The sequence below is a fragment of the Candoia aspera genome, chromosome 1 (genome assembly GCF_035149785.1).
Source record: "Candoia aspera isolate rCanAsp1 chromosome 1, rCanAsp1.hap2, whole genome shotgun sequence".
Classification (NCBI taxonomy): domain Eukaryota; kingdom Metazoa; phylum Chordata; class Lepidosauria; order Squamata; family Boidae; genus Candoia; species Candoia aspera.
Window position 1 is genome coordinate 228409657 of NC_086153.1, and position 27565 is coordinate 228437221.

General features: G+C 41.5%; 1 protein-coding gene across 2 annotated transcripts in view; it reads left to right on the top strand.

Moving 5' to 3' along the window:
- The window catches only part of LOC134487271 (unconventional myosin-X-like), a 112243-nt gene that overhangs the window by 47247 nt on the left and 37431 nt on the right, over window positions 1–27565 (top strand). For both annotated transcript variants that reach the window (XM_063288969.1, XM_063288968.1), the window contains 12 exons: window positions 2895–3024; window positions 6923–7041; window positions 10914–11060; window positions 11902–12002; window positions 12369–12435; window positions 18554–18646; window positions 20224–20292; window positions 21276–21358; window positions 21834–21942; window positions 22490–22570; window positions 23066–23190; window positions 23750–23864. In XM_063288969.1, the coding sequence (XP_063145039.1) occupies window positions 2895–3024; window positions 6923–7041; window positions 10914–11060; window positions 11902–12002; window positions 12369–12435; window positions 18554–18646; window positions 20224–20292; window positions 21276–21358; window positions 21834–21942; window positions 22490–22570; window positions 23066–23190; window positions 23750–23864 (1239 nt within the window). The remainder of the gene's footprint in view (window positions 1–2894; window positions 3025–6922; window positions 7042–10913; window positions 11061–11901; window positions 12003–12368; window positions 12436–18553; window positions 18647–20223; window positions 20293–21275; window positions 21359–21833; window positions 21943–22489; window positions 22571–23065; window positions 23191–23749; window positions 23865–27565) is intronic.

Sequence of the window (27565 nt, forward strand, 5' to 3'; positions counted from 1 at the left end):
ACTACCTATCAACACTGATTGGGACCAGCCCTGGAGGAAGGAGGTGAACCAGCACAAAACCGTGCCACCCACCCCCAACTCCCTGAGCCAACCCAAAAGGATACCGTGGTGGATGGTGTTGAAAGCTGCTGAGAGATCAAGAAGAGCCAGGATGGATGCACTGCCCCCGTCCCACTCCCGCCAGAGATCATCCATAAGTGTGACCGTGCTGTTTCCATCCCATATCTGGACCTGAAACCCAACTGAAAAGTGTCCAGATAATCCGTTTCATCCAGGATCCTTTGGAGCTGCAACACCACCACTTTCTCAACCACCTTCCCTAAAAAAGGGAGGTGGGAGACTAGACAAAAATTGTCCAGTATGGTGGGATCCAGCGATGGTTTCTTGAGGGGGTGCACCAGCGCCTCTTTAAAGGTTGTCGGAAACACTCCTTCCCTCAAGGATGAGTTCACCATTGCCTGGACCCAACCACACATCACCTCCCAAGCTGCCTTCACCAGCCAGGAGGGGCATGGATATAATTGGCAAGTGGTGGCATTTATAGTCTGGAGGACCCTGTTTACTTCCTTAGGCCCAACAGAATCAAACTGTTCCTAGATAACCAGTTAAGTACGTTCCCCAGGCATCTCCACAGGCCATGCACCATGCTTGGCATCCAGCTTGGTACGAATCTAAGTGACTTTATCCTCCAGATGCTTGGAAAATTCCTCTGCGTGGCCCTGTAGAAAATTCCTCTGCGTGGCCCTATTCCCTAATAGAGATCAGGTGATCTTAAACAGGGCTGCTCGGTGGCATTCTGCGAATGCAATAAGAGCATAGAAATACCGACATTTCGTAGCTCTTACGAAAAGGTAGGCCTTAATAGCGGCTCTAGTTTGTGTTCAGTCGGATTCGGTCCTTATCTTATTGTATTTATTTATTTATGTATTAATCAAATTTATCACCGCCCATCTCCCAAAAGCAACTCTGGGCGGTTTACAATAAAACATAAATAAAAATATAAAACTGTAAAGCACTATACTACATAATAAAATAAATATAATAAAAACCTCGATGGCTGGAAGTTCTTTATGACTTGCAGGCATCACAGGGTCCTTATCTTCCTCCAGCGGTGCTCTAGACATCTCTTAATCTCTTCAGAACCCTCAGCTCCTCCGTAAACCACAGGGAATGTCGGGTTCGGTGGGTCAAGAGAGGTCACACAGGCTCGATCCTGTCCAAGGCCCTCGCTGCCTCCCTATTCCAGGCCTCAGCTAGGGCCTCTGCTGTACCATGCAGCAGACCCTCAGGTATAGCCCCAAGCTCCCTTTGGAACCCCATCGGGTCCATCAGTTGCCAGGGGTGGACCAATTGAATGGGTCCTGCCTCCCTGTGGAGGGGGACAGCATAAGAGAATCTCAAGGCCACCAGGGCATTATCTGACCATGACAAAGGAGACAGATTTAACTCTCCCCTCAGATCACATTGCCACTGCTCTGATAGGAAAACTAAGTCTGGTGTGAGACCACTGTCCCAAGTTGGGTCCCGAATAATCTGGGTCAGGCCCATGGCTGCCATGGTGGCCATGAACTCCCGAGCCACCTCTGAGGCATGCCCCAGGGACGGTAGGTTGAAATCCCCCAGAACCATAAGCCTGGGGAACTCAACCGCCAACCCCAAGGGGGCCTCCAGCAACTCAGGCAGGGAGGTTGCTATGCGACAGGGAGGCTGGTACAATAGCAACAATCCCAACTGCTCTGGGGAACCCAACTTCAGGAACAGGGTCTCACAACCAGCCACTTGCAGTTCAGCACCCCTGAAGGCCACCAGAGGTTCCTGGATGACATCAGCCATCCCTCCTTCCCTGCCCTGGGATCTCAGCTGGTGCCATACTGTAAACCCAGCTGGGCACATTTCTGAGAAGGCTAACCCCACGTCAGGGCCCAGCCAGGTCTCGGTAATACATGCCAGGTCTGACCCCTCCTCAGTGATCAAATCACATATAAGGGGGGCCTTGTTGTTAACTGACCTGGTGTTCAAGAGCAACAGCCGAAAGCCAGGGCCTCCATGGGTCTGCTGTTCAGGGCCTGGGTCTGGGTCTCAGTGCAGAGGGCTGGAACATGCTACTGGTACCAAACATTGGGGTCATCTTCCCCAAAGATGGCCCAACCTCTTGACTCCCGCCATGACACCCCTGTCCCGTCACCAACTGAATGGAATAGCCCACCCTAAATCCCCCAGAATTCCCATTTCTATTTCCCCCCAATCCCGGCCTTCCAGGTTCCCTGGTATAATGACTCTGCTACTGCATCAATTACTATTTGGCCATATTCCATGGAAATCAGTTGGTACCCCTACATACCATGAGCAGCTAATTCCAGGATCACATTATAACATAGTGCTTAGCAATTCTTAGGTTTGCTCTTTATAAGAAACATGAAAGTTGCAATAAGAATTTTGGAACATGTGAATGAGAGCTATGATACTATCTGGTATTATTCAGATATTAAGGTTCCATTCCATACTACCGAGAGTTATATAGCACATTCCTGAAACCATTTAGAAGTAAATTGCACTGCATACTGTAGTGTTCCTAAGTGTGTTTGGATGTCTAACCTTAAACAACAACTACAGAGAACTTTCTTAATATGTTATGGAGAGGATGAATGTATTAGCATAGCTTTTGAATTTTCATCTAAGACCAAAGTAAGAGCCATTATTCCAAGCAAGGGTTCTATTGTGACTCCTCATTCATGGAATATTTTTTTCCAGTGCTACTTTGCGTAGTCATTTTAAACACAATAGTGTCAAGTAATTGGAAGCACTAGCAGCTGTCTGTATAGAAACATCTGGCTCCTTAAAGGTACCCTAATGATTCTAATGCGAAAAAATTAACTGAAATGTGTTTTGAACAGACTGCATTTGAAGTTATGGGATTCAGTTCTGAAGAGATCAGAGACATCTTCAAACTTCTATCTGGCATTCTACAACTTGGAAACATTGAGTTTATGACTGCTGGAGGAGCTCAGATTACCACAAAAACTGGTACGTGATGCCTCTTATGAATGAATTCTCACCTGGCACCTGCTTTTCCCTCATAATTTTGGTGCATACAAATAAGTAAGTAGGCTATTGTGGCCTTTTTTATACCTTTCTGTACATTTGTTTATTCGTTCAGTTGCTTCCGACTCTTCATGACTTCATGAATCAGCCCACGCCAGAGCTTCCTGTCGGTCGTTGCCACCCCCAGCTCCCCCAAGGATGAGTCCATCACCTCTAGAATATAATCTATCCATCTTGCCCTTGGTCAGCCCCTCTTCCTTTTGCCTTCCACTTTCCCTAGCATCAGCATCTTCTCCAGGGTGTCCTGTCTTCTCATTATGTGGCCAAAGTACTTCGGTTTTGCCTTTAATATCATTCCCTCAAGTGAGCAGTCTGGCTTTATTTCCTGGAGGATGGACTGGTTTGATCTTCTTGCAGTCCAAGGCACTCTCAGAATTTTCCTCCAACACCACAGTTCCAAAGCATCGATCTTCCTTCTCTCAGCCTTCCTTATGGTCCAGCTCTCGCAGCCATATGTTACCACGGGGAACACCATTGCTTTAACTATGCGGGCCTTTGTTGTCAGTGTGATGTCTCTGCTCTTAACTATTTTATTGAGATTTGTCATTGCTCTTCTCCCAAGGATTAAACGTCTTCTGATTTCTGATTCAGCATCTGCAGTAATCTTCGCACCTAGAAATACAAAGTCTTTCACTGCCTCTACGTTTTCTCCTTCTATTTGCCAGTTATCAATCAAGCTGGTTGCCATAATCTTGGTTTTTTTGAGGTTTAGCTGCAAGCCAGCTTTTGCACTTTCTTCTTTCACCTTCATCATAAGGCTCCTCAGTTCCTCTTCGCTTTCAGCCATCAAAGTGGTATCATCTGCATATCTGAGATTGTTAATGTTTCTTCCAGCGATTTCAACTCCAGCCTTGGATTCCTCAAGCCCAGCACATCGCATGATGTGTTCTGCATACAAGTTGAATAGGTAGGGTGAGAGTATACAGCCCTGCCGTACTCCTTTCCCAATCTTAAACCAGTCCGTTGTTCCGTGGTCTGTTCTTACTGTTGCTACTTGGTCGTTATACAGATTCTTCAGGAGGCAGACAAGATGACTTGGTATCCCCATACCGCTAAGAACTTGCCACAATTTGTTATGGTCCACACAGTCAGAGGCTTTAGAATAGTCAATAAAACAGAAATAGATGTTTTTCTGAAATTCCCTGGCTTTTTCCATTATCCAGCGGATATTGGCAATTTGGTCCCTAGTTCCTCTGCCTTTTCTAAACCCAGCTTGTACATCTGGCAATTCTCGCTCCATGAACTGCTGAAGTCTACCTTGCAGGGTCTTGAGCATTACCTTACTGGCATGTGAAATGAGTGCCACTGTGCAATAGTTTGAACATTCTTTAGTGTTTCCCTTTTTTGGTATGGGGATATAAGTTGATTTTTTCCAATCTGATGGCCATTCTTGTGTTTTCCAAATTTGCTGGCATATAGCATGCATTACATTTACAGCATCATCTCGCAAGATTTTGAACAGTTCAGCTGGGATGCCGTCGTCTCCTGCTGCCTTGTTATTAGCAATGCTTCTTAAGGCCCATTCAACCTCACTCTTCAGGATGTCTGGCTCTAGCTCACTGACCACACCGTCAAAGCTGTCCCCGATATTATTATCCTTCCTATACAGGTCTTCTGTATATTCTTGCCACCTTTTCTTGATCTCTTCTTCTTCTGTTAGGTCCTTGCCATCTTTGTTTTTGATCATACCCATTTTGGCCTGGAATTTACCTCCGATGTTTCTAATTTTCTGGAAGAGGTCTCTTGTCCTTCCTATTCTATTGTCTTCTTCCACTTCCGTGCATTGCTTGTTTAAAAATAATTCCTTATCTCTTCTGGCTAGCCTCTGGAATTTTGCACTTAATTGAGCATATCTCTCCCTATCACTGTTGCCTTTTGCTTTCCTTCTTTCTTGGGCTACTTCTAGCGTCTCAGCAGACAGCCATTTTGCCTTCTTGGTTTTCTCTTTCTTTGGGATGTATTTTGTTGCCGCCTCCTGAACAATGTTGCAAACTTCTGTCCATAGTTCTTCCAGGACCCTATCTACTAAGTCCAGTCCCTTAAATCAATTCTTCACCTCCACTGCATATTCCTTAGGAATATTAGCGAGCTCATATCTAGCTGATCTGTGGGTCTTCCCTAATCTCTTTAGTCTGATCCTAAATTGTGCAATACAAAGTTCGTGATCGGAACTACAGTCAGCTCCAGGTCTTGTTTTTACCGACTGTATAGATGTCCGCCACCTTTGGCTGCAAAGGATGTAGTCAATCTGATTTCGGTGTTGTCCATCTGGTGAAGTCCATGTATAAAGCCGTCTCTTAGGTTGTTGGAAGAAAGTGTTTGTTATGCAGAGTGAGTTGTCTTGGCAAAATTCTATTAGCCTATGTCCTGCTTCGTTTTGTTCTCCCAGGCCATGCTTATCTGTAATTCCAGGTGTCATTTGACTGCCCACCTTAGCATTCCAGTCTCCCATGATGAAAATAACGTCTCTTTTAGGCGTGTTGTCCAGAAGGTGCTGTGTATCCTCATAGAACTGCTCTACTTCAGCTTCTTCAGCATCTGTGGTTGGGGTGTATATTTGGATCACTGTGATGTTAGATGGCTTGCCCTGAATTCGAATTGAGATCATTCTATCATTTTTTGGATTGTATCCAAGCACTGCTTTAGCCACTTTACTGTTAATTATGAAGGCTACTCCATTTCTTCTGTGGCCCTCTTGTCCACAGTAGTAGATCTGGTGGTCATTTGATGTGAAGTGGCCCATTCCAGTCCATTTCAGTTCACTGACACTCAAAATGTCTATCTTTAATCTTGACATCTCACCAATAACCACATCCAATTTGCCCTGGCTCATAGATCTTACATTCCAGGTTCCAATGGTGTGTTGATCCTTAGAACATCGGATTTGCCTTTCACCACCAGCACCGTCGGCCGCTAGCCATCCTTTCGGCTTTGAGCTAGCTGCGTCATCACGTCTGGGGCTAGTTGAACTCATCCTCTGTTCCTCCCCAGTAGCATTTTGACCATCTTCCGACCTGGGGGTCTCATCTTCCGATGGTATACCGACATATCTCTGGTTGTACTGATCCATTTAGTTTTCACGGCAAGAATACTGGGGTGGGTTGCCATTACCTTCCCCAGGGATTGCATTTAGTCTGATCTCTCTGTCATGACCTTCCCGTCTTGGGTGGCCCTTCACGGTTTAGCTCATGGCATCATTGAGGTGCTCAAGCTCCAGCACCATGACAAGGTAACGATCCTTTGCTGAAGACCTTTCTGTACTGCTGACAGCTAAATGGATTCCCAGTAATACAGTTAATGTTTTCAATTGATGTTTTCAACAAACACAATTTAAAAAACAGAAATGAATTCCACGTTGGCTTATGAAAGTGTATATGTAGGTATGCCCTCTCTGTGAATCTTGTCTTTGTGGTGTTGCCCAACTCTTCGGTTGTCACATGTGCTTCTCTGTCTCAGTGGATCAATGTTCTCTTTCCGTTTGGTTGCTTAGCAAATGCATAAAGTGTTCTTGCATCAAAGTGAAAAAGAAGGGTATGTCTTTAAGAGAAGAGGTTGCTGGGAGCAACTTTCTTCCCTTCTGGAATGCCAAGTAACTGTATTTTGGGTTTTCCACCTTGAGGTACAAGGGTCTTTCAATGAAGTTTTGGGATAATAAATACTTCAGAGCTATTGTCACATATTAGTAAAGTCTTCCCAGCACAAGATCTTCACCTTTGATGCTTAGTTTCCACTTTCTGAAGAAGTTCATGTGACTTATGCTTACTATCAGAAAGAGAAGTAACATCTGTTATTGTCAGTTCTCTATTGTCCTGTCTCCTAGTGCTGAATAACGTGAGTGAGCTGCTTGGCTTGGATACCTTCCAGCTGTCTGAGGTACTTACTCAGAGGTCCATGTTTCTACGGGGGGAAGAAATTAGCTCTCCCCTCACAGTGGAACAGGTGAGTTAGTAATTAGCTGCTTTGCAGCTCATATTTGCTATGAAGAGAGTTTACCCCTGGATGGCAGCATTCACAAGAGTATCAAAGGGAAACAGCACATGAGGGATGCTTTGATTTGATGATACATTACTTACAGTTGTAAATGAAATTATTCAACCCCCATTGCAAATCAGGTTGATTGTCAAAATTTACAGACTTTCAGCTGTTTGCAATGAACAAATCAAACAAAAGCAATTGAAATAGCTCAACACAATGATTGCTTCAAGTGGTCTCCCCAAATTCAACTGAAAATGCAACTTAGAATGACTTCTCCAGTCTCAAAATTATTCAACTCCTGAACAGAATCTGTCACAACAGCACACATACAGTACTGTATGGAAAACAGGTGTTCCAAGCACACCTGATGCAACTGATCAAGGGCTTCATTAGTTGCACCAGGTGTGCTTGAGCTGGAACACATGAAATACCTGAAGTGGCTAGGGTTGAGTGTCATGTTTGACTGCATGTTAGAAATATGGCTAAGTCAAAAGAATGATCCAAAAAGGTAAGAGAAGAGATCACCGCCCTTCACAAACAAGGAACAGGATACAAAAAGATAGCGAAGGCACTGAATGTTCCTAGAGACACCGTTGGAAGCATAGTTTGCAAGTTCAAAGTTAAAGGAACAGTGGTTACACTACCTGGACAAGGCAGAAAAAGGAGGCTGTCAGTGGCTGCAACCAGATTTCTGAGAAGGCAGGTTGAGAGAAACCCTCGAATGACTGCAAAAGACCTGCAGCAAGACTTGGTGGCAACAGGCACTGAGGTTTCAGTGAGCACAGTAACGTGCGTACTAAACACAGAAGGTTTCCGTGCCAGAACTCCAAGATGTACATCACTACTGATCCAAAAGCACAAGAAAAGTTGGCTCCAATATGCTCAAAATCATATATATAAGCCACAGAAGTCTTGGGATTCTGTTCTGTGGAGCAATAAAACAAAACTGGAACTTTTCAGCCCGATGGATCAGCGGTATGTCTGGAGGAGGAAGAATGAAGCATATGCTGAAAAGAACACTCTGTCTACAGTTAAGCATGGTGGTGGCTCAGTGATGCTCTGGGGCTGCTTTGCATCCTCTGGCAATGGAAACCTGCAGTGTGTGGAAGGCAAGATGGACTCATTGAAGTATCAGGAAATCCTTGGAGAAAACGTCATGCTGTCTGTAAGGAAGCTGAAGCTTGGGCGTCATTGGACCTTCGAACAGGACAATGTTCCCAAGCATACCTCAAATTCCACTAAGTCTTGGACGCAGAAGAAGTCCTGGAAGATTCTACAGTGACCATCACTTGAACCTCATAGAAAATCTCTGGTGGGATTTGAAGAAGGTGATTGCAGCGCACAAACCCAAGAATATTACTGAACTGGAGGCCATTGCTCGTGAGGAATGAGCTAAGATTCCTCAGGAATGCTGCCAGATGCTGGTGTCTGGCTATGCATCTCATTTGCAGCAGGTCGTAACAGCAAAAGGGTGCTCTACTAAATACTGAAGATGCTTGCCATGAAGGGGCTGAATAATTTTGAGACTGGAGAAGTCATTCTACGTTGCATTTTCAGTTGAATTTGGGGAGACCACTTGAAGCATTTGTTGTGTTGAGCTATTTCAGTTGCTTTTGTTTAATTTGTTCCTTGTGAACAGCTGAAAGTCTGTAAATTTTGACTATCAACCTGATCTGCAATGGGGGTTGAATAATTTCAATTACAACTGTATTCCCAGAGCAGAGGGCTTCCTGGAAAATGTTTAGTGGTTCAGGAATTAAGAATAAGCTTAGGTAAAGGCAGGTATTGGAATGGAGGAGAGAGTAGGTTGATCAGCTTTGTTAATCAAACCATTCCCATAGATGTTGTACAGTGTAAGCCGGGGGTGTGGGACAGTGTTTCTGAAGAAATTAATGGACAAATGGATTTTACAGAACTCACTCCTGCAAAATGCCCTAGTAAAAGCTTTTCAGAGGATGTAGCCTTTTACCCTAGAAGAATTCTTATGTGTTGGCTGAGAACCAAGATGAATGTGATATGGTGCATCTTCATTAACTTTCCTCCAAAACAACAGGACCCTAAGACTGTTGTTTGCTTACCGCTGCCTTGTGGCACTAGTACTTGTGAGGCTCCAGACTCCGTGAAGTAAACAGGGAAGTTCAGCAGATTTTGTGTGTGTTACAAATTCTAAACAAAGAAAAGCTGTGCAAAATATTTCCTTAGGAGCTCAAAGAATTATTTTAAGGTTTGAATGAGCTCTGCAGTTCAGGCAAAATTCCTGTTTACCTGAGAGTAAATGTCAAGAAGTCCTTGAGTCAAGCCTGACTTCTAGTGGTTTTACAGACACATCCATGTAGTTTGCTTGAGAGAGATACTATACAGGAATACTTAAAATCATTGCCTTCTTCTGGAGTATTTTTATTTTCCCATCTAGCCACAGTCCTGATATTTCCTATTCATCCTTTACCTAGCTCCTAAAAGGTGCTAATGCATAGAAAAGCTAAGGCTCTAAAAATGCCAAGTTCTAGCTTCTGTGCTTGTATGGAACATGTATATGAGCAAGAGAGCTCATATTCGTACATAGCTCTTCCCATCACTGAATGGTGCAAAAATAGCAAGCTGCGGTTGATAATTGTAAGGGTAACCTTTCCTTGCTAATTAGGCTTCCTGCTTCTAAATGCCATTTTCCTCCCTCCAGGGACAGTGGCCAGCTGTTGTCAAATACCATTCTAGGCATGGAAGGATGTGGAGATCTTAGTCAGCTTGCACTGTACTCAGAGCTCATTACCATTCCAAACTTTGACATTTGGAGTATGTTAAGCAGAAGGAGCTAAGTACAGTCAATGAAGGCTTTGACAGAATGCCTATGTCCCTGCTTTTGTCCCACTGCTGGGTGTGGAAAGACAAGCACTCATTTCTGAAAGATGTAACAGAGATGTTGAATGACTCTGCAGTCTGGCCACTAGGGTTCTGCTTGTCTTTGTGCTTCACTAAGGGAATTGACTCAGGCCTTACATATATGTTAGGAGGAATCTGTAGCTGTCCTGACCTGGTCCCTCCCCCATACATCTTTAATAATGTTTGGTTAAAAACAGGTCAAGTTATACAATTTTGCCCAATTCTTCCCTGCCTTTACCTCCATATATTGTGACCAATGAATTGGAGAGTGTGGAGGGAAGCTCTTAAAGCAAATGCATCATGCTTCTTTTTTTTTCCTTTGAAATTAACTTGTAACATTCTGTAAGGCTATAGTAGGTATACATTGCTTCTGGTGTGACATTTAGACCTCAGAGCAGTTCTGGTGTGTTTCTTGATGATTTCAGTCTGTAGTATAGTTGGACATAGTTGGAATGAAAAGGCTTGGTAGGTAAGAAGCTATTCATTTTGGGCAGTGCAGACACTAGGTTTTCAGATATTTCCTCTTAACAATTCATTTCCCAGTAAAAATGTTCAGATGTCAAAGTTTTGGTGGCTATGTTTACTTGGTGAGGCACCTAATAATATGCTACACTCAATGGTCTCAGCAGATGGCAGCACCAACCTTGTCTGGCTTGGAAGCTAAGCAGGCTCTGCTTTGCTTAGCAGCTGGATGGGAGACCAGCAAGGATTACTAGGGCCATAGACTAGACTGGGAAGTTGAAGTTGAAGAAACATCTTAGAAGAAGGCCATGACAAACTACTTCTGTTTTTGCCAAGAAAATTATATGGACGTATCCATGTAGTCACCTTGAGTTCAGCTTGATTCATATACGACTTTACTATTCTTTTCCTAGCTCTTTTTCAAGTGATGAAATTTATTTTCCATCATGCATGACTATGATAAATGATAAACTGTATTCCTGCCTGTTTGCTCCTAGGCTACTGATTCCAGAGACTCCCTTGCCATGGCTCTTTATTCACAGTGTTTCTCATGGATCATTGGAAAAATTAACTCAAAGATCAAAGGGAAAGAAAATTTTAAATCTGTGGGAATCTTGGATATCTTTGGTTTTGAGAATTTCCAGGTCAGAAATTAAGATGTAGATTGCAGCATGGACAAAATAGTATCAGTGCATGTAGAAAATAAACTCAGGTGATACCTGGAAATGGGGTGGGACGGTGGTGACACAGAGGGATGATCAGCAAGATTAGGTCCCCAAGAGAATTCCAGAACTTGGATAATGTGGGGTTTTTTTGGTCTATGACTGTATAAATTAATGCGGGATGTCTTGTGGGAGTGATTCATACTCCTTATTTTTTATTTCTATTTATAATATTTACTGTATTTTACTTTTTGTATTATTGTGATGGTTTTAATTGTTGTAAACCGCCCAGAGGCCCCTGACGGGAGGAGATGGGCGGGGATAAATTAGATAAATAAATAAATAAGGGCATTTCAGTTCACTACAATAATACAAATATTTATTACAGCCCTCCTACAGATACGTTGGGACTGCAACTGCCAGTTCTCACTAATATAACCATAGGTGCATGATGGCTTGGGCTTAATAGGACAAATCTGGGAGGCAGAAGGCTGTGCTAGTCTGATATAGTAGAAGTCTCTTCTTGGCTGTATGCACATGTGCATGAATGCTGTTTTAAAGACACATTGGAGTTGCTTTTTTTCCCTCTTCCTCGGGCCTTACTACAGCTTTCATTTTCTATCCTGTTTTCTGAAGTTTTGTACCAACCCTTGCACCAGTTCTAGGAGATAGGCTGATACAAACAGATATAAGCTGATGTTAAGCACATCCGCCATCCCATCCTTGTTTCCCCAATCCTGTCTTCTTTACTGCCCTTGAGGGAAATAGTTTTCCCCAGATCAAGACGAAAGGAATTAATATTGGTTTCTTTTGTCATGCGCAGGTCAATCGTTTTGAACAGTTCAACATTAACTATGCAAATGAGAAGCTCCAAGAATACTTCAACAAGCACATATTCTCCCTGGAGCAGCTTGAATACAACAGGTAGCAAAATGGGACTTTCAAACAGATGGGGAGATTTCTCATTCTCGTTTCAGCAATTTGGAAAGTCCTCGCTCTCAGCTAAAGGATGAAAAAACTGCTAAAAGCAGGAAGAGTGTTTCACATTTGGTCACATACATTCTACCATGTGAAAGAGAGTATTATATTAAGAAAGGGGTACTGTATTACCCATTTCTCCACTGGCTGGAAGTTTATTTCTTTGGTTTTTTTTTTAGTTTAAGGGTGGTACATTTATTCCTTTTTTATTTTCTCTTTTTCTCTGTTGTAACTGCAGTGATTTGTGTTGGTGTTGTTGTTTTTCCACTATTTTCTGCAATGAGTGATTGGCTTTGTGTTTTCGTTTGGCAGAGAGGGAATAAACTGGGAAGCCATTGATTGGATGGATAATGCAGAATGCCTAGATCTTATTGAGAAGGTAGGTTGGTCAGGCTGAAGGGATTGGGGATAGGGGTGGAAGGATCACCAAAACTGTTCTCCTTTGTGTCTAAATTTATGCCTCACGCTTGATCTGGAATAATAGGACACACTTCTGTTAGGGGCATCCCAGATTACAAGATTTGGTTTAGACCCCAGATTGGTGATTTAAAAAAGGGTCCACTTCATCTCAGATTAGTTGGAAGGTTGACCAAATCAACTTGGACCCTTTCCCCCAATGACTATTAATTAGTAATCAACTAATCTGTAAACATTTTTTTTCTCTTTGACATAATTGGATGACCCTTTTAATAAAACATAGTTATGGATGCATTGTATCAAATTTTACACATGTACATGCGCATGCTTTTGTCTCATAGAAAAAAAAGGCAGTGAAGTAGCAAGTAATACTAAGCCTCCTAAGAGGATAATGCTTGCCAAATTAAAAAAAAACTGGGAAGTGAAGTGATTCATGCCCTAATCACCTCCTGCTTTGACCACTGCAATATGCTCTATACAGGGCTACCCTTGAAGACTATAGGGAAGCTACAATTGGTCTGGAACGCACTCAGGTGAGCAGTTATGGGTGTTCCTCACTTGGCCCACATAATATCTCTGCTCTGGAAGCTGCATTGTTTACCAGGGGCATTCTAGGTGCAATTTCAGGTGTTGGTTGTCATCTATAAAGCCTCACATGACTTACAGCCTGCTTAACTTTGGGACCAACTTTCTCCTGTTCTTTCTGTCTGACCAGTAAGGTCTGACAGAGTTTGTAAGCTCCAAACGCATCAGTGAAGCATTATCACCTGGTGAGACTCAACCTAGGAGACATGCCTTCTCTGTAGCTGTACCTGCCCTGCATCTCCTCTGAGGTTCAGATGGCCTTACATAAACCTTTGGGCTTATATAAAACTGCAAAAACTTGGCTCTTCCAACAGGGTCTGGGGTAAGATGTAATTATTTATTCCCTGGTAGTCTATCCTGATCATTTAAAACCTTTGGACTGGTTATGTAATATTATTATTTGTTTTGTTATTTCTATTCCTTTTGTGATTATTTTAACCCTAGTATGTGAGCCATCTAGCATTACCTTGATGATGGAGGTGGCAGATAGATAGATAGATAGATAGATAGATAGATAGATAGATAGATAGATAGATAGATAGATAGATTGAAGGAGCAATTAAGGATAGGGCTAGCCAGGTGCTTTGATTTTGTTAATACGGCTTGCTTTCCCTTGGTGCGTAATTGTTTTGCTTTCTTCTTCTAGAACTGTTATATGCACAGCATGTAACAGTCTTGCAGTCACGAGTGTCTAGGATACACCATTTTTACTTTCATTTTTAATGTGTGGTTTGTTTGCTCCCTCTCCCTTACAAGTGAATCTGTGTTCCAGGCAGCTAATGAAAATCAGAAGGTTGTCAGCTGTGTTCCCTATATTTTCAAAAACATCACGTTATCTCTCCCTTTGGGGAAAAACATATATCTTGGACAGGTTTGGTGAACACTGAAAGTTTAGTTTGCCCTTTCAAAGATTTATAAAATCAGGTGAACTTGAAATATATATTTGTAATTACAGATTTTTTGTCTTTTTCTGTGTTTTCGTTGTGTTGATATTTCCCCTTTCTTCCTTTGTGTGTGGTTCATTTCTATTTTATGTATGTTTGTTTGGAAATGGACTAATAAAAAATTAAAAGAAAATATTAACAAAAGTACAGTCAGAATAATATTAAAAAGCAGCAGAACTTAAAATGGAACAAGCACAACAATAAAACAGATTTAAATTCAAACGAGAGGATTAGAAATGTAAATACTTAAAACAAGCTATGTTTGTATATTTGCTGCAACAGAGCAGTGAGCTGCAAGCTCATGTGTGTGTGCGTGCTCTCTCTCACCTCCTACAAGATTCAGGGAGGACTGAGGAGAATGGGGGCATCTCAGCTAATTGCCTAAGTTATAAGTGCACAACCTTACCAAGCCAGGGCCTTACTTGTCCTTTGAGTGGCATGCCAGAGGCCAAAGAAGAGAGCCAGTTTGTTGTAGTGGTGAAGGTGCTGGCCTGGAAACCAGGAGACCGAAAGTTCTAGTCCCACCTTAGGCGTGAAAGCCGGCTGGGTGACTTTGGGCCAGTTACTCTCTCTCAGCCCAACCCACCTCACAGGGTGGTTGTGGTGAGGAAAATAGGCAGGAATATTAGGTATGTTCATGCCAAGAGAGAGAGAAATGTGGGGAAGAAGGAGGAGAAGATGCCTAAACCAAACCAAATTAGATTTAGAAGCTGTTATTTGCAATGAAACTTTTAGTTACAGGTTTCCTGAGTTACTAAGAGTTGAATTTGCAAAAGGATTGCCTCTGGATAGCACTGGCTTGGAAATTATTAGTAAAAACAGGTTTGCACACACTGCCTATTCCTTTTTTCCTCCTCAGATTTAGAATGATCATTTGGGCATATTTTAGATAAAGAACTTTCATTTGCAGGCAGATTTCCCACCTCTCAACAAACATAGGAAAGTATTTCTTCTTTGAAAAAGAAAAGTAAAAAGCTAACCAGAGGAGAGGCATGGAGCTGGTGTCAAAGTGGTGCTTTGGTATTTTGACATTTTGGAATTCCAGCATTGATAAAATTAAAGAATACATATGCAGTTGTGCAAATACTCACAACTGAGTGTTTAGGAGGGGGGCTGGAGCAAGAGAAGACAGTCAAATGCCGATATTGGGACCAGCCGAGTGCTCAAATCTATAAAATGGAAGTATTATGAAACCTTTTAGGATTTGCTGTTCTGTTCTGGGTGTTTCTGCCAAAATGAAATATTCCTGTTAAGAGAAAACTCAAATGAAGAGGAAATAAAGCACAAGCTGATGATTGAAGGATGATGAAGTTGTCTGGATGCTCCATGAAATAACTATAATGAGTAGGGTGAGGATTTCTATGACCTAAAAATGTTAGAAACATGCAAGCATTTATGACCTTAAAACCGTTTAAATATGACCAATTAAACCAAAAATATGACTTTTAAAGCAAAAATATGACCTTACAATTTTTCTGAAATTAGCACCTAATTTTTAAAAATCTGTGCTTTCACACACACACAAATTAAATGGTTTATTCTTCACTTCCAGTGCAGAAGTGCTAGTATTGAAGGAATCAAATGAACATTTTGAGAGTAAAATGGTCATCCCTGGATTAGTTTTAATTAACAGCAGAATTGCATTAGACGACCATGTGCATCTCAAGGTTATCAAACTCAAAACTCCTTCTGTTGTCCACCAGTATGTTCTTGTATCTGGAGAAACTTCAACATCACAAGAGGTTATAGGAACAAATTTGAAAAAAAAATCATCTGGAGAAAATTCTGGCTCAAAGTCTTCAAATTTTGCTTCGAGTCCGTTTAGAACGTTACTTATTTTGCAAAGTGTTGAATAACCCAGATTAGATTGCAGCGCTCTTTGCAGTTTATCACTAATTTTTTCAGCCACTTTCCCCTTTGCTTGCTTTAAATCACTCTCGGTTTGTTTTACAATGTTCAGTGCATCACTAAATTCCATTCCTACAGTTTCAAGGTGGGTGATTGCTTTTGATAATCCACTGAAGTTAGATCCTATATATGCTAAGTTTCCAGCCAAGGTTTCAGAAAAGGAATCTTACACTATCTTGATGGAGGAAGATTCACAACAGTCAAATTCTTTAACTATACACTGTAAGGAAGCATAATTTGTGAAATAATACATAGCCGCATCCAGCCAAGTCCCCCAACATGTCACGACAGGTTGGGGAGGAAGAGCCAAAGTAGGAGCAATTTCTTTGAATGTTTGTACTCGAAGTGGAGCTTTACTGAACATTTTTTTTCCCATTCAAAATTATCTACATCAGGATAGTTGCTTCGAATTTCTTCGGCTACTCTGTAAACCATGTGCAAGGCATGTGATATGGATCATTTTTAGATAAAGAAGTTTAAGTCCTTTGGCTGCTTTAGTCATGTATGGAGCGGCATCTGTTACAAAGAGAAGGATATTTCCCCTTTTTACACCATCTGGCCAGAGTAGTTTCATAGAATCATCAAAGAGCATAGCAGTAGTGGAATTGTTTACTTTTTTGTAGAGTTTCACGTGTTAGAAGAAATACTCAACCAGGCTTGTCACATTTCAGAGTGCCAATAATAACATTGGCTACATATCTTCCATTTACATCACTTGTTTCATATATTGAAACCCATATCTTCTTGTTGTCAACAGCAGATCTTATCTTTTCTAACACATCTTCATAGCAGGCAGAGATGTAATTTTTCCTTACAGTTGATTCATTTGGAATCGGGTGACTGGTGTACTCCAAAAAATGCTTGAGGCTACCACTACCTAATTTTCTTAAGGGAATATTTGAAGTAAGCATCATTGTACAGAGATCCTTACAAAATTCTGACTGGGTATTTGATGAACCTGCAGAGTTGAAGAAGCTCTCTCGAAAAAGAGACATTGCCTGTTCTCAGTGAAGGTAAATCTTGCTAAACAACTCTTGTGTTTTGCAGCGTCAAAATGTTGTTGAATATTAAAACGCTTTTGGGCTGATACCTTAACTTCACACAATTTACAAAACAAAATATCACCATCGCTACTGAAAATCTGCTCCCCAAATTCTTGAACAAGATGCTGTAATTTCACACTCGCTGAACATCTACTTTTAGGCATGTTGAAATCAGATTGCAGCTCTCACATGACTCCACCACCTCCATCACACACACACTTGAGTTGGGGAGCAAATGAAAAAAAGAGAAAAAAAGGCAAATTCTCACTCTTTTTTCCAGGCCTGGTCAGGGGAGAAGCCTCTGCCTGTTGAAGTCATTTTAAAAAAGGTTGCTCTCCCTCTCTTTCACACACACACACACACACACAGCCCTGAGTTGTGGAGCAAATAAGAAAAAGGCAAATTCTCACTTTTTTTCAGGCCTGGTCAGGGGAGAAGCCTTTTCCCTTTCCCTCCCTCCCTCACACACACCCCTGAGTTGGGGAGTAAATAAAAAAAAGAAAAAACAGGCAAGTTCTCACTTTTTGTTTCAGGCCTGGTCAGGGGAGAAGCCTTTGTTCCCACCTCTTTCTCTCTTTCTCACACACACACACCTCCCTGAGTTGGGGAGTGAATAAGAAAAAGGAAAAAAACAGGAAACCCTTACTTTCTTTGCTGACTCAAACTTGCTGGCTTATCAGGAGGGTTGCCAATGACCAAAACATGACATTTATTACAAAATTAAGCAGAAATATGACATAACACCTTTAAACAGTCAAAATATGACTTTTCAGGCAAAATAAAAAGTAATTCTCACCAACATAGATAAAAAGTATCTAATTCTCTAAAACATGTTTTAACTTACTTATATGTTCAAATAAAGGTTCCAGAAAAAATATGACATGTCATAGAAATCCTCACCCTAATAATGAGCATTGCACAGTGAAAAACCAACTGAACCTTTATAAAAGACTGAAAATTCTTTGTGGACTTTTTACTGAAAATGGATAAAATGAACTGGTGATTTGGGGATTTATTGATTCAAAGAACTGTTTATGGGAAGAAGGGAACAATGATAGGTAATTTGGGAGGGTGGAGATGGCAATTATGTTTGTAACTGCTGCAAAGAAGTTTAGAAGTCACTTCTTTAGATATTTTTCTTTCCTTTTTCTTTTGTTATCTTTCACTTTCACTTTCTTTTCCTACCTTTTCTTTTATGTTTCTGTAGTTTTTTAAACTTATGTAAAATCATCTTATATTAAAAATTGCTTTTTAAAAAAAAAAGAAAAATCAATTGAACCAACCTGGATAGGCCTTGTACTGTTACATACTTATGCCTACTCCTCACTCACAGCAAGGTGAGAATGCTTGGTTAAATGGAATACAACTGTGAAGGTATGGCTTTTAGCTAATACAAGGGTTTCTTTTTCTTCTGAGGCTGAATGTGGGCATTAGTCAGTTTGAAACTCTACTAGGATTAAGATTTGACTACAGTACCCAGAATAATTCCTTTTAGCATATCTGTCCTGCTCTTCTAAATGTTTAGTTCCCCTTTGGCTTAGCAACCCACCATGCTGTTTGTGATGAAGTGTCTGCTTTTCTCCTTGTGGTTTGACTGCAGAAACTTGGCTTGCTGGCATTAGTTAATGAGGAGAGTAGATTCCCCAAAGGCACAGACAGCACCCTCTTGGAGAAACTCCACAACCAGCATGGGGTAAGTAGGCATGCATACACACCACTGCATTTTTCAGTTGCTTAGTTTGGGCTCAGCCATTTTAAGAACATAAACAATAGAAATTCTAAGTAAAATATTGCATTTTATATGACCCAATCAGGGAGGGGGGGAGGGAGGAGATCAGACCAGAGTTTCTTGAAAAGTGAGGTTTAGTAGAAAGGCAACCCAAACTCTCTTAGCCATCTGCCAAGCTGCCAATGGGATGAACAAAAGAAGGGAAACATTAAGAAGGAAGTATTTAATTCCATTGGACCCATTCAGAGCTGTAAAACTTCAAAACCAGATTTCAAATTGGGCCTGGGAAAAACTGGTCACTACAATTATCTCTGTGACTGGCATGTCCTCTGCATTTTGGAGCAGCTTACTCTTTCTAAATAGCTACAAAGATAGAGTACGTTGTGCTAAAATAACCTAGACATTACCATGCGTATTGCCCAGGAACCAGTTCTGTACATCTTCATTCCATGTATCTGTTGAATAGAGAAGAGATAGGAAGATCAAGCCAGACTAGGAAACCCATTTTGGCTTCTGGAGGGATGCTTGATCTCTCTTGGTGGGCCAGAGCTGCTGCTCCTCCCCAGAGGCTGCCCACTGATACCACGTGGATCTCCAGAGTTTCACTGCCTTTGCTAGTTTCAGTATGAAAAATGAGAGTCAGGCAAGGCCCTATTTCAGAGCACCTCCCAAAGAGGAGATAAGAGTTTTCAGAAGAGTATAGTCTCAAAGTTCAGAAAATGCCGCTCATGCTGTAATTAATGGAAAGAGAAACCCTCCAGGTATATAATATACTTGATTTCAATATTTTAAACTTCCTCCCTTTCAACTTGGCTGTTTTTCTGATGGTCATATAATATTATGTAACCTCCGAACTGGATTTTCCAAGAAGGGTGCACAGGGAGAAAACTGGCATAACCTGATATTCACATTTAATCTTTTCTGTTTTCCTTGGCTGGAACCTTACACCAGCTCTGTCATATGATAAAAAGGTTGCTCAGGCGATAAAGCTCAATTATCTCTCTTCAGAGCAAAGCAAACAGAGTTCTCTCTTAAGCAAATGACCCTAGGAAATGGAAAGCAGCTAAGATGCAGTGGAAGTTAAAATTAGGTTAATAATTCAGACTAGGATAGACTTCCTCATTCAGTTTGTTGGATAAAACTTAAAAGACATGTAGTGGACTTTGTGGAAAACATGTTCTGAGGCATTTAGAAGGGAGTGGGAATCCAGTTAGCCGGAACATAGTTGGAACACTTTGTGGGGAAGTAGGATTTTATCTAGAAGGGTCCATCTTGGCTCCTCAGAATGTGCTGGTATTCTGCTGATAGAGACCTTTGCCATTTTTCTTCCTTCATCAATCTATTTTTGGCTAAATTGTCATGGTAACTAGAGGCAACCTCTTCAAGGAAAATGGCATGTGCTGTTCCCAGACAAGTGGCCCTGGACCATTTCTGCAGTGTGCTGCTGTTTGCAGGTTATGGGATTGTGAAGTCTTTGGTTAGAAAATGTTATTTCAGGTGCGTCTGTGATAGCAAATGTACTTCCCTCACTTTTGTTTCAGAACAACCAGTATTACATGAAGCCACGAGTGACAGATTTCCATTTCGGGATCCAGCATTATGCCGGAGAAGTAGGTGCATTTTAGCTCTATAGCTGAGAGGAAGCTGGCAGTATTCAAGGGCTTTTGAACAATTAGGCCTTAGCCTGCAATCTGCAATTCAAAGTAGGCATTTTTATGGCTGCAGTGGGCAAAGGGCCAGGGTGTCTTGGGTTTCTTCCCTTTGAACATATAATACATATAATAGGCTTGTTGTGGACCAGAGCGCACATTACAATCACTATGGCTTAGAAGCTCTTACACACTTTGGGCTTATATGCATACATTTCATATACTCATAAAGTGTTGGTGGCATACGGCCTAACAGCGTTCAAGCTAGGCTTGAGACTGCATAAGCTAGGCAGCCCTTCCTGATCTGGTGCCTGTGCTGACTAGGCAATTGTGGGAATCAAAGTCCAATACATCCAGATGGCCCCAGGTTGGAGAAAGTAGCTGTAACGAGTACTCCAAGCTACAGGTTTTTTATTCCGGAGGAAGAGGCTCTTGAGTGTTGCGCAGTTGGGACGTAGGAACTGCATGCACTGTGCAGGTTCCATGATGAGTTTTTGGTCCGTACAGCCTGAAAGTAGGCTGTGGTCAGAACAGGGCGGCTTGTCAAAGTGCTGATGGGCTGTGGAACTGATTTATCTGCAAATGTTTATTCTGCCTTTCCTTTGAGGAATCACGGTAGCACACATCGTCTCCCCCACCTGCCCCTGCTTTTATTTTCCCCTTACAATAACTCAGTGGACTAAGAAACAAGTGGTTCAAAGCAACATGGTGAGCTTAATGGCTGCGTTTGGATTTGAATCTGGGTCTCCCAAGTCCCAGTCTAGCACTCTGTTCACCACACTGCAGCTGAATGAGGCTGGAGAAATCTCCATTTAGCTTGATATTCTTTTGGAAAGCTGCATGAATTGTTCAGCAACTTTTCTTGTTGTTGTTGTGTGTATCTGCTCAAAAAGAGTCCATGCATGGCAAATTTGGTTATTTGTGTCTGAAATTATTACCTGTAGGTCTTCTATGATGTGAGGGGCTTTCTGGAGAAAAACAGAGATACTTTTCGAGATGACATTTTAAACATGCTGAAGGACAGCAGGTAAAGAAGCTACAGCCATTTCCACTGAAGCAGAATTAAGTGAAGCTGCTAATGCTAAGGAAGGGAGTAAAAACAAACATTTGCATAGGGAGAGCCAATTCTTGGCCCCAAAGATGTGATGTGGGCACAGGTTTCTAGCATTTGCTTTGGCCATTTAGTAGGCTGGGTACTCTATGGACCTCCAGAGCCTCTTCATAGTCACTGGAGGGTTACCTCTCCTGTGGTTGGTCAGATCTCTGCTGGACTTGGTCCTTACCTGCCCTTAAGTTCTAGTACTTCATAGAGGCATTCTTGATTCCTGTATAATCACCAGGATTTGTGATTATACAGGAATCAAGGGAGGAATGATCCAGTTCCTAGTTTAAGGCAGCACAAGCAGCAGCATATGAGTTTCTGCTTTAAAAGTTAGTGTTCCATGGCATCTCTCTCTCTCTCTCTCTCTCTCTCTCTCTCATATACTCCTCTTTCCATACAGGTTGGATTTCATCTATGACCTCTTTGAAAGAGTCTCTAGCTGCAACAGTGAAGACACTCTGAAGTTGGGAACTCAGAGACGCAGGCCAACTGTCAGCTCCCAGTTTAGGGTAGGAATAGGAGGCCCACAAATGTGCATGTGAAAGTGCCTTTAGAAACATCTCAGTAGATGTGCTTTTTTCCCCTTTAAATCCAATAAATCAGAGAGACATACCACCAATGTAGATGAGGATTCAGATTGTAGGCTTGCATCCTTCTATGCTTCAGGCCCCACTTTTTAACTTTTTTTAAGCTGCAAAACTTTAAAGGATTGGGAAAGGAGACATGATGAGCCAATCAGTACAGTGCATTGCCAGCTTCTTTTGTAGACTGTCACAAAAGGTGTCCAGTGGCACCAGCCTTGAGACGATGTTGATTATCCAACTAGTACCTTGCAATTGTGCTTCTAGAGCAATTTCACCACACTTTTCATTGTCCAGCTATAGGAAATGCTGGACAATGGTGACAGCTGATGCTCAGTAGTTTCTTTTTCTTCCTCTCAACTTTTTTTTTACATCAGAATTGTAAACATGTCTAAGGCACTTTCAGAATGATGGTAAATATGGTCCTGAGAATGAATTTCCCCAGAGAAATACAACATCTGCTGCTTTTTTCCAGGACTCCTTACATTCCTTGATGGCTACGCTCAGCACCTGCAACCCACTGTTCATTCGCTGCATCAAACCAAACCTGGAAAAGGTGATGCTCTGGAGGTGGGGAATGCCAGCTGAACAGGGAAGGGAGGAGGGAGATTCACTATGATTTTCAATGGCAGCTAAGCTGAAGCGTTGCTGACCAGAAAGGGCGTTTCTGCTTTTCTGTGAAATTCTGCATTCCTAGAAGTTTGTGTGTAGGGTTAGCACAACAGTTTTGCAGTAGACTTTTCTTAAAAGGGCTGCTTCTGTCTGCAACTCATATACTTATTTAATGCCTTTCCTCTAACACATTGGGAGATAAATCTTGCATTTGAGATTTTTCCTCAAGTTTAGTAATTTTTTTTAATCTGTTTGACTCCCCTCTGTGTTTGTGTGCGCATTGTACATAACATTGTATATGCATGCAGAACTAATTAATTGAGATGCCAAGAATGACTTTCTCAGTGCTCAGGTCAAAGTAATGTTTGTCATTACAAGCCAATCCCTTAAGTTGCCATCTCTCACACTTGGTTGGGCTCCACTCTTGACTTTTCTTTAGGCTCCAAATCTCTTCAATCCAGATGTTGTGTTGAAACAGCTGCGGTACTCGGGTATGCTAGAGACAGTGAAGATTCGGAGAGCTGGCTTTCCAGTGCGGCGTCTCTGTCAAGATTTCCTCTGCAGGTAAAAGAGAGACACTGCAGTTCCTAGGAATGAGGGTTGCAGAGAAATCAAATACGACTTTTATTGTTTAGCATGTTTGGATTCTATGGAAGAAGCAGCTTAGAAAAACTGCTTCTGCCCCATGAATTTGAGCAAGCTATCTCTTTTTCTTCCATAAAACTAGTTAATGATCACATGTACTTTTATACTCTTCTCACCTGCTCAGAGGCATTTACATATTTTATGTTTGATTGGAGGATGGAAAATAATTAAATATCCTTTCCTCCCCAGCCCCCCTGAAAAACATACTGAATTTATTATCCTGCAATCAGGATAAATTTCATTTTATATGTGTAATGTATTTGCATCATTAAGAATTATTGCAGTTCCTCCTCCCAGATGCCTCTTGTATTGTGGAGGTTTGGAAAAGTTAATGGAGCCACTTAAAAGACCTTTTGCCCTCTCACAGCTCAGAAGCAAAAAGAAAACTGGAACAGGAGAACAGCTAATTGCATCTAATGCTGAGGAAATTTTGCTTCACGCCTGTTTCTGATCAGGAGCTTTTGTTTGTTTGTTACAGATACAAAATGCTGTTGAAGAATGGGAGCAACCCAGATAGTGCAAGAACCACATGTGCAAGCTTTCTGCAGATGTATGACAACACCCAGAGAGAATGGAAGCTGGGGAAAACCAAGGTAAAACCCATTTCCCCAAAGAAGCAAATGGGGAAATGCTGTGTAATAACACTGTCCACAGCTACCTGCATGTATGTTGGTTATTAGTTCTAGAACTTTGGGGTCTGCCTCTGCTTTAATCCATTGACTTAGCTGGGCTGTGGACCTGCTGAGTCTCATATATTTTCTATCACAGAAAACTTATATCTTCCTTTCTTTCTCCCAGCAAGCCTATTGAGAAGCATAACATACACCCTGCTGCTCTGCTCAAGAGTGCGTTGGCCTGTGGTCTCTGGGTGTGATTGCTTAGCCGACAACAGAGCACAGAATAGTCTATCAGAAAATGCAGTAAAAAGTCATTCGTTCAAGGACAGTGGGGAGGCTATGCTGACCCATCACCCCTCTAGTCTTGCATGTTGTAGCCTCTTGACTCCCAACCTGTTCTCTTCCTATCCTGTCCCGCCATCCTGTGATGTAAGTCAGCAGGCACTCAAGATTATTAAGCACACACAGAGAATGAAATAAATGGGTCCAGGAATGCACTGGAGCACCCATTTCTCCCAGATTTTGCTCTTTTTCAAAAGCAGCAGCAGCAGCTGCAGAGCTGTTCAGCACTCTCTTCTGTTTGACTGTCATATAATATCTACTGAAATTCATTCTGTGCTGAATTTTGCTTAAAGTCAGGGAGGATATTGAAGTGCCTATGCTTTGTATTTAAACTGATACTTCAGTTCCTGGTATCATTAATTAAAATATCTTCAGCTAACTGCAAAAAGATTTTCTGAGATTTTGGAGAACTGCTGCCAAGAGCACTGATTACAATTCTGGACTGGATATTTTTGTGATCTGATTGATTAGAAAGCAACTCCTTATGCCAATCCTTATGCAGAATTTCATTGTTAACAAGCTAGTCATCTGTGGTGCGGATGGATGCCAAGTACCTTTTAGTGCCCAGATGACCTAAAAAGACATGCTAATGCGATTTCAGCTACATAGACCAGAAATAGTGCAGGATATTTTCCCCTCTCCTTCAGGTTTCCAAATCAACACAATTACAACAGTAATTGCACTCCTAGTATAATTTTTGCCTTTGCCAGGTTTTAATTGTATCTAACCTCCCATCATACTACAAACCCTTTGCATCTGTTTTACTTATGCTGATAATATGATTCTTCTCTCAGTAACAAAAGTTAGATCGAAAAGAATATTTAAAAAGTTAGGACACTATTGCACTGAGGAATAACTAGAAATTAAATATGCCGAAACCAGTTATAGTTTGGGGAAATGGCCCCAATTTTTTCAGCCACTGTAAAACAGTACAAGCAGTTTGAAGATCTAGGGATTGCATTTTATTCATTCATTTATTCATTCCTTTGATTCGGAGGCTGCCCAGCTCCCAGACAAGTCTGGGCAGCTTACACCTCAAAAACAAGGAACAATAAAATAGAGAACAGATACATGCAGGTTCAGAAAAAGCACAACACTACCAAAAACTGACACAAAGAACTGCAGGGGCTCATAAACACCCTAACCTCAGGCCCTGGAGCAAAGCCAGGTTTTCCCATGGTTGTGGAACAACTGGAAGGTGTTTAATAAAACATTATTTTGGAAGGCTCACCCAGAGGACAGTGATACTGTGCAATTTATAAGACCATTGGGTCAATCAGGAAATTTTACCAAGGGGTGCAGATTAGTAGATGCAGTATGAAAAGTGTTCTTTTTGGAGCAGAAATCTGGAAAGTGGGGGGTAGAATGCCCATAATCTTAAGATTTTTTAAAAAAATCATACAGAATCAGTTCTGCAGAGATTACTCTAGCTTCCCATGGGAACGCCTACTCATCTTCTGTGAACTGAATTGGACTGATCCCCAGTACAGCTCATATCAATGAGGTCCTGCTTAGCTTCTGCCAATGTATCTCTTTAGAAGAGTCTAAACTAACTGTTAGGGAATGCTTGGATTTCTTAATCTAAGAGAGTGACTGGAAATCTGCCTTATATAAATTGTTGGACAAATATTCACTCTCGGTACAACTATTCCTTTAGCATCTAAGTTGCTGAGAAAGTTGATTTCAGCCCAGTTAGAATGAAGAAAAATGTTTTCTTTTAGCTGATTTTAATGAAGGCATGTCAGAGTGTAGACTAAATAGCACTAGCTGCACAAAACAATTGTCTAAATAATGTTGAAATTAAGTGACAGTAAAATGACGATCTGCTTTGATCATATTTTAATGCTTTGTAATATTAATGGATGTAGTGGCCCATCGCTACATATATTTAATAAATAAAAATTGAAAAACTTGAAACTAAAATTTGGAGCTGTGCTCCAGTTGTAGCAACTGCAGAATTGTGAGCAACTGTAGAATTTGGGGTTGGTGAAATGTGCTTTTTCATTCTTAATCTTAAAAAAAAAAAATTCAGATTGAATAAATAAGCTTGAAATTTAGTGAGCAATGCCTGCTGACTTCCAGTATGTTTATTGTTAATTGCAGTAATATACTAGTATTGAATGGAAATAAATGAATGGTATTATGCTATGTTTCAGGATCACTATATGGCACTTTCTCTGTGTAAAGGATGTGCAAAACCTTTGGTGTGTAGATCATTCTATGCCTAGAACAGTCAGGTTCAGGTGATCCATGACTGGACCAAAACAGACATGTTTCATGTTTCATCTGGACATGAACATGTATGTTTGGTCCAGGCACAGACCCAGAACATGTGTGTTTCCGGTCTAGATGTTAAGGGTGCTGAAAAGGCAAAGCTGGTAGTGACAGGCAGGGGAATACAAGCTCTGGGAAGACTGGGAGAAGGAACAGGTGAGCCGGTTGGGTTATGCTGTGCATGACATGAAGTGTAGCAAAGGAAGTGGAATGAAGGCACTGGGATGATTGGGGGAGGGACAAGTGGATGTGGCAGGTTGGGGTCTGCTGCATTTGAAATCCATTGCAGGAGACAAGAAAGGGGAAGGAAGATAGTGGGACAATCATTTGGGGTACACAAGTCATGCAGAGGAGGATGGGGAGAAAGGAGCCTTGACCTGCCCAGAACTTGTCTTGGTTAAAACCCAGAACAAGAGGCTCCAGGTTTTGGTTCAGATGGACTGCAATCTCCTGGCTAAACTCCCAAGCCACAATTGTGTTTCATATGTGAAACAAGGCACTTTTTTTCCATTTTATGCACACTTCTACACTGCATGTCTACCTGTGCTCATGTTGCAGGAGAAATAGAATGATGACTACTAAAATTAGGACAGAGGCCAATTAAATGCAATTAAGAGTTCCTGCTGTTACCAGCATCACTCTCTTTATTCCACACAACTAAGGCTTCTCTCTCCTACAAAAGGCCTGTACCAGGTTTGCCCCAACATTTTCTTTAAGATTATTTTAGATGTTCTAAATCAATAAAGCCACTAGGGAACCCAGTTCTTTGGGGCAGTAATTAAAGAAGTAGTCCAGCACTAGCCTGCGGTCCATAAAAGGCAGGCAATATTCCTTCATTAAAGAGCTTTGGTGTGATCAAAGGCGCTGCCAGCTTTTACCACCACCACCACCACCCCAAAGTTGTCAAAACCTAGGAGAAGAAACTGTAAAGCAATTGGACCTAATCAGAATAATCAAGGACATTTGGAGCTATTGTGATTTGTTTCTGTGGATTTTCTGTTCTCTTCCCTGTGACATTAGGTTGTTATTTTCTTGGGACTAGGCAGGCTCTGAGTTATAGT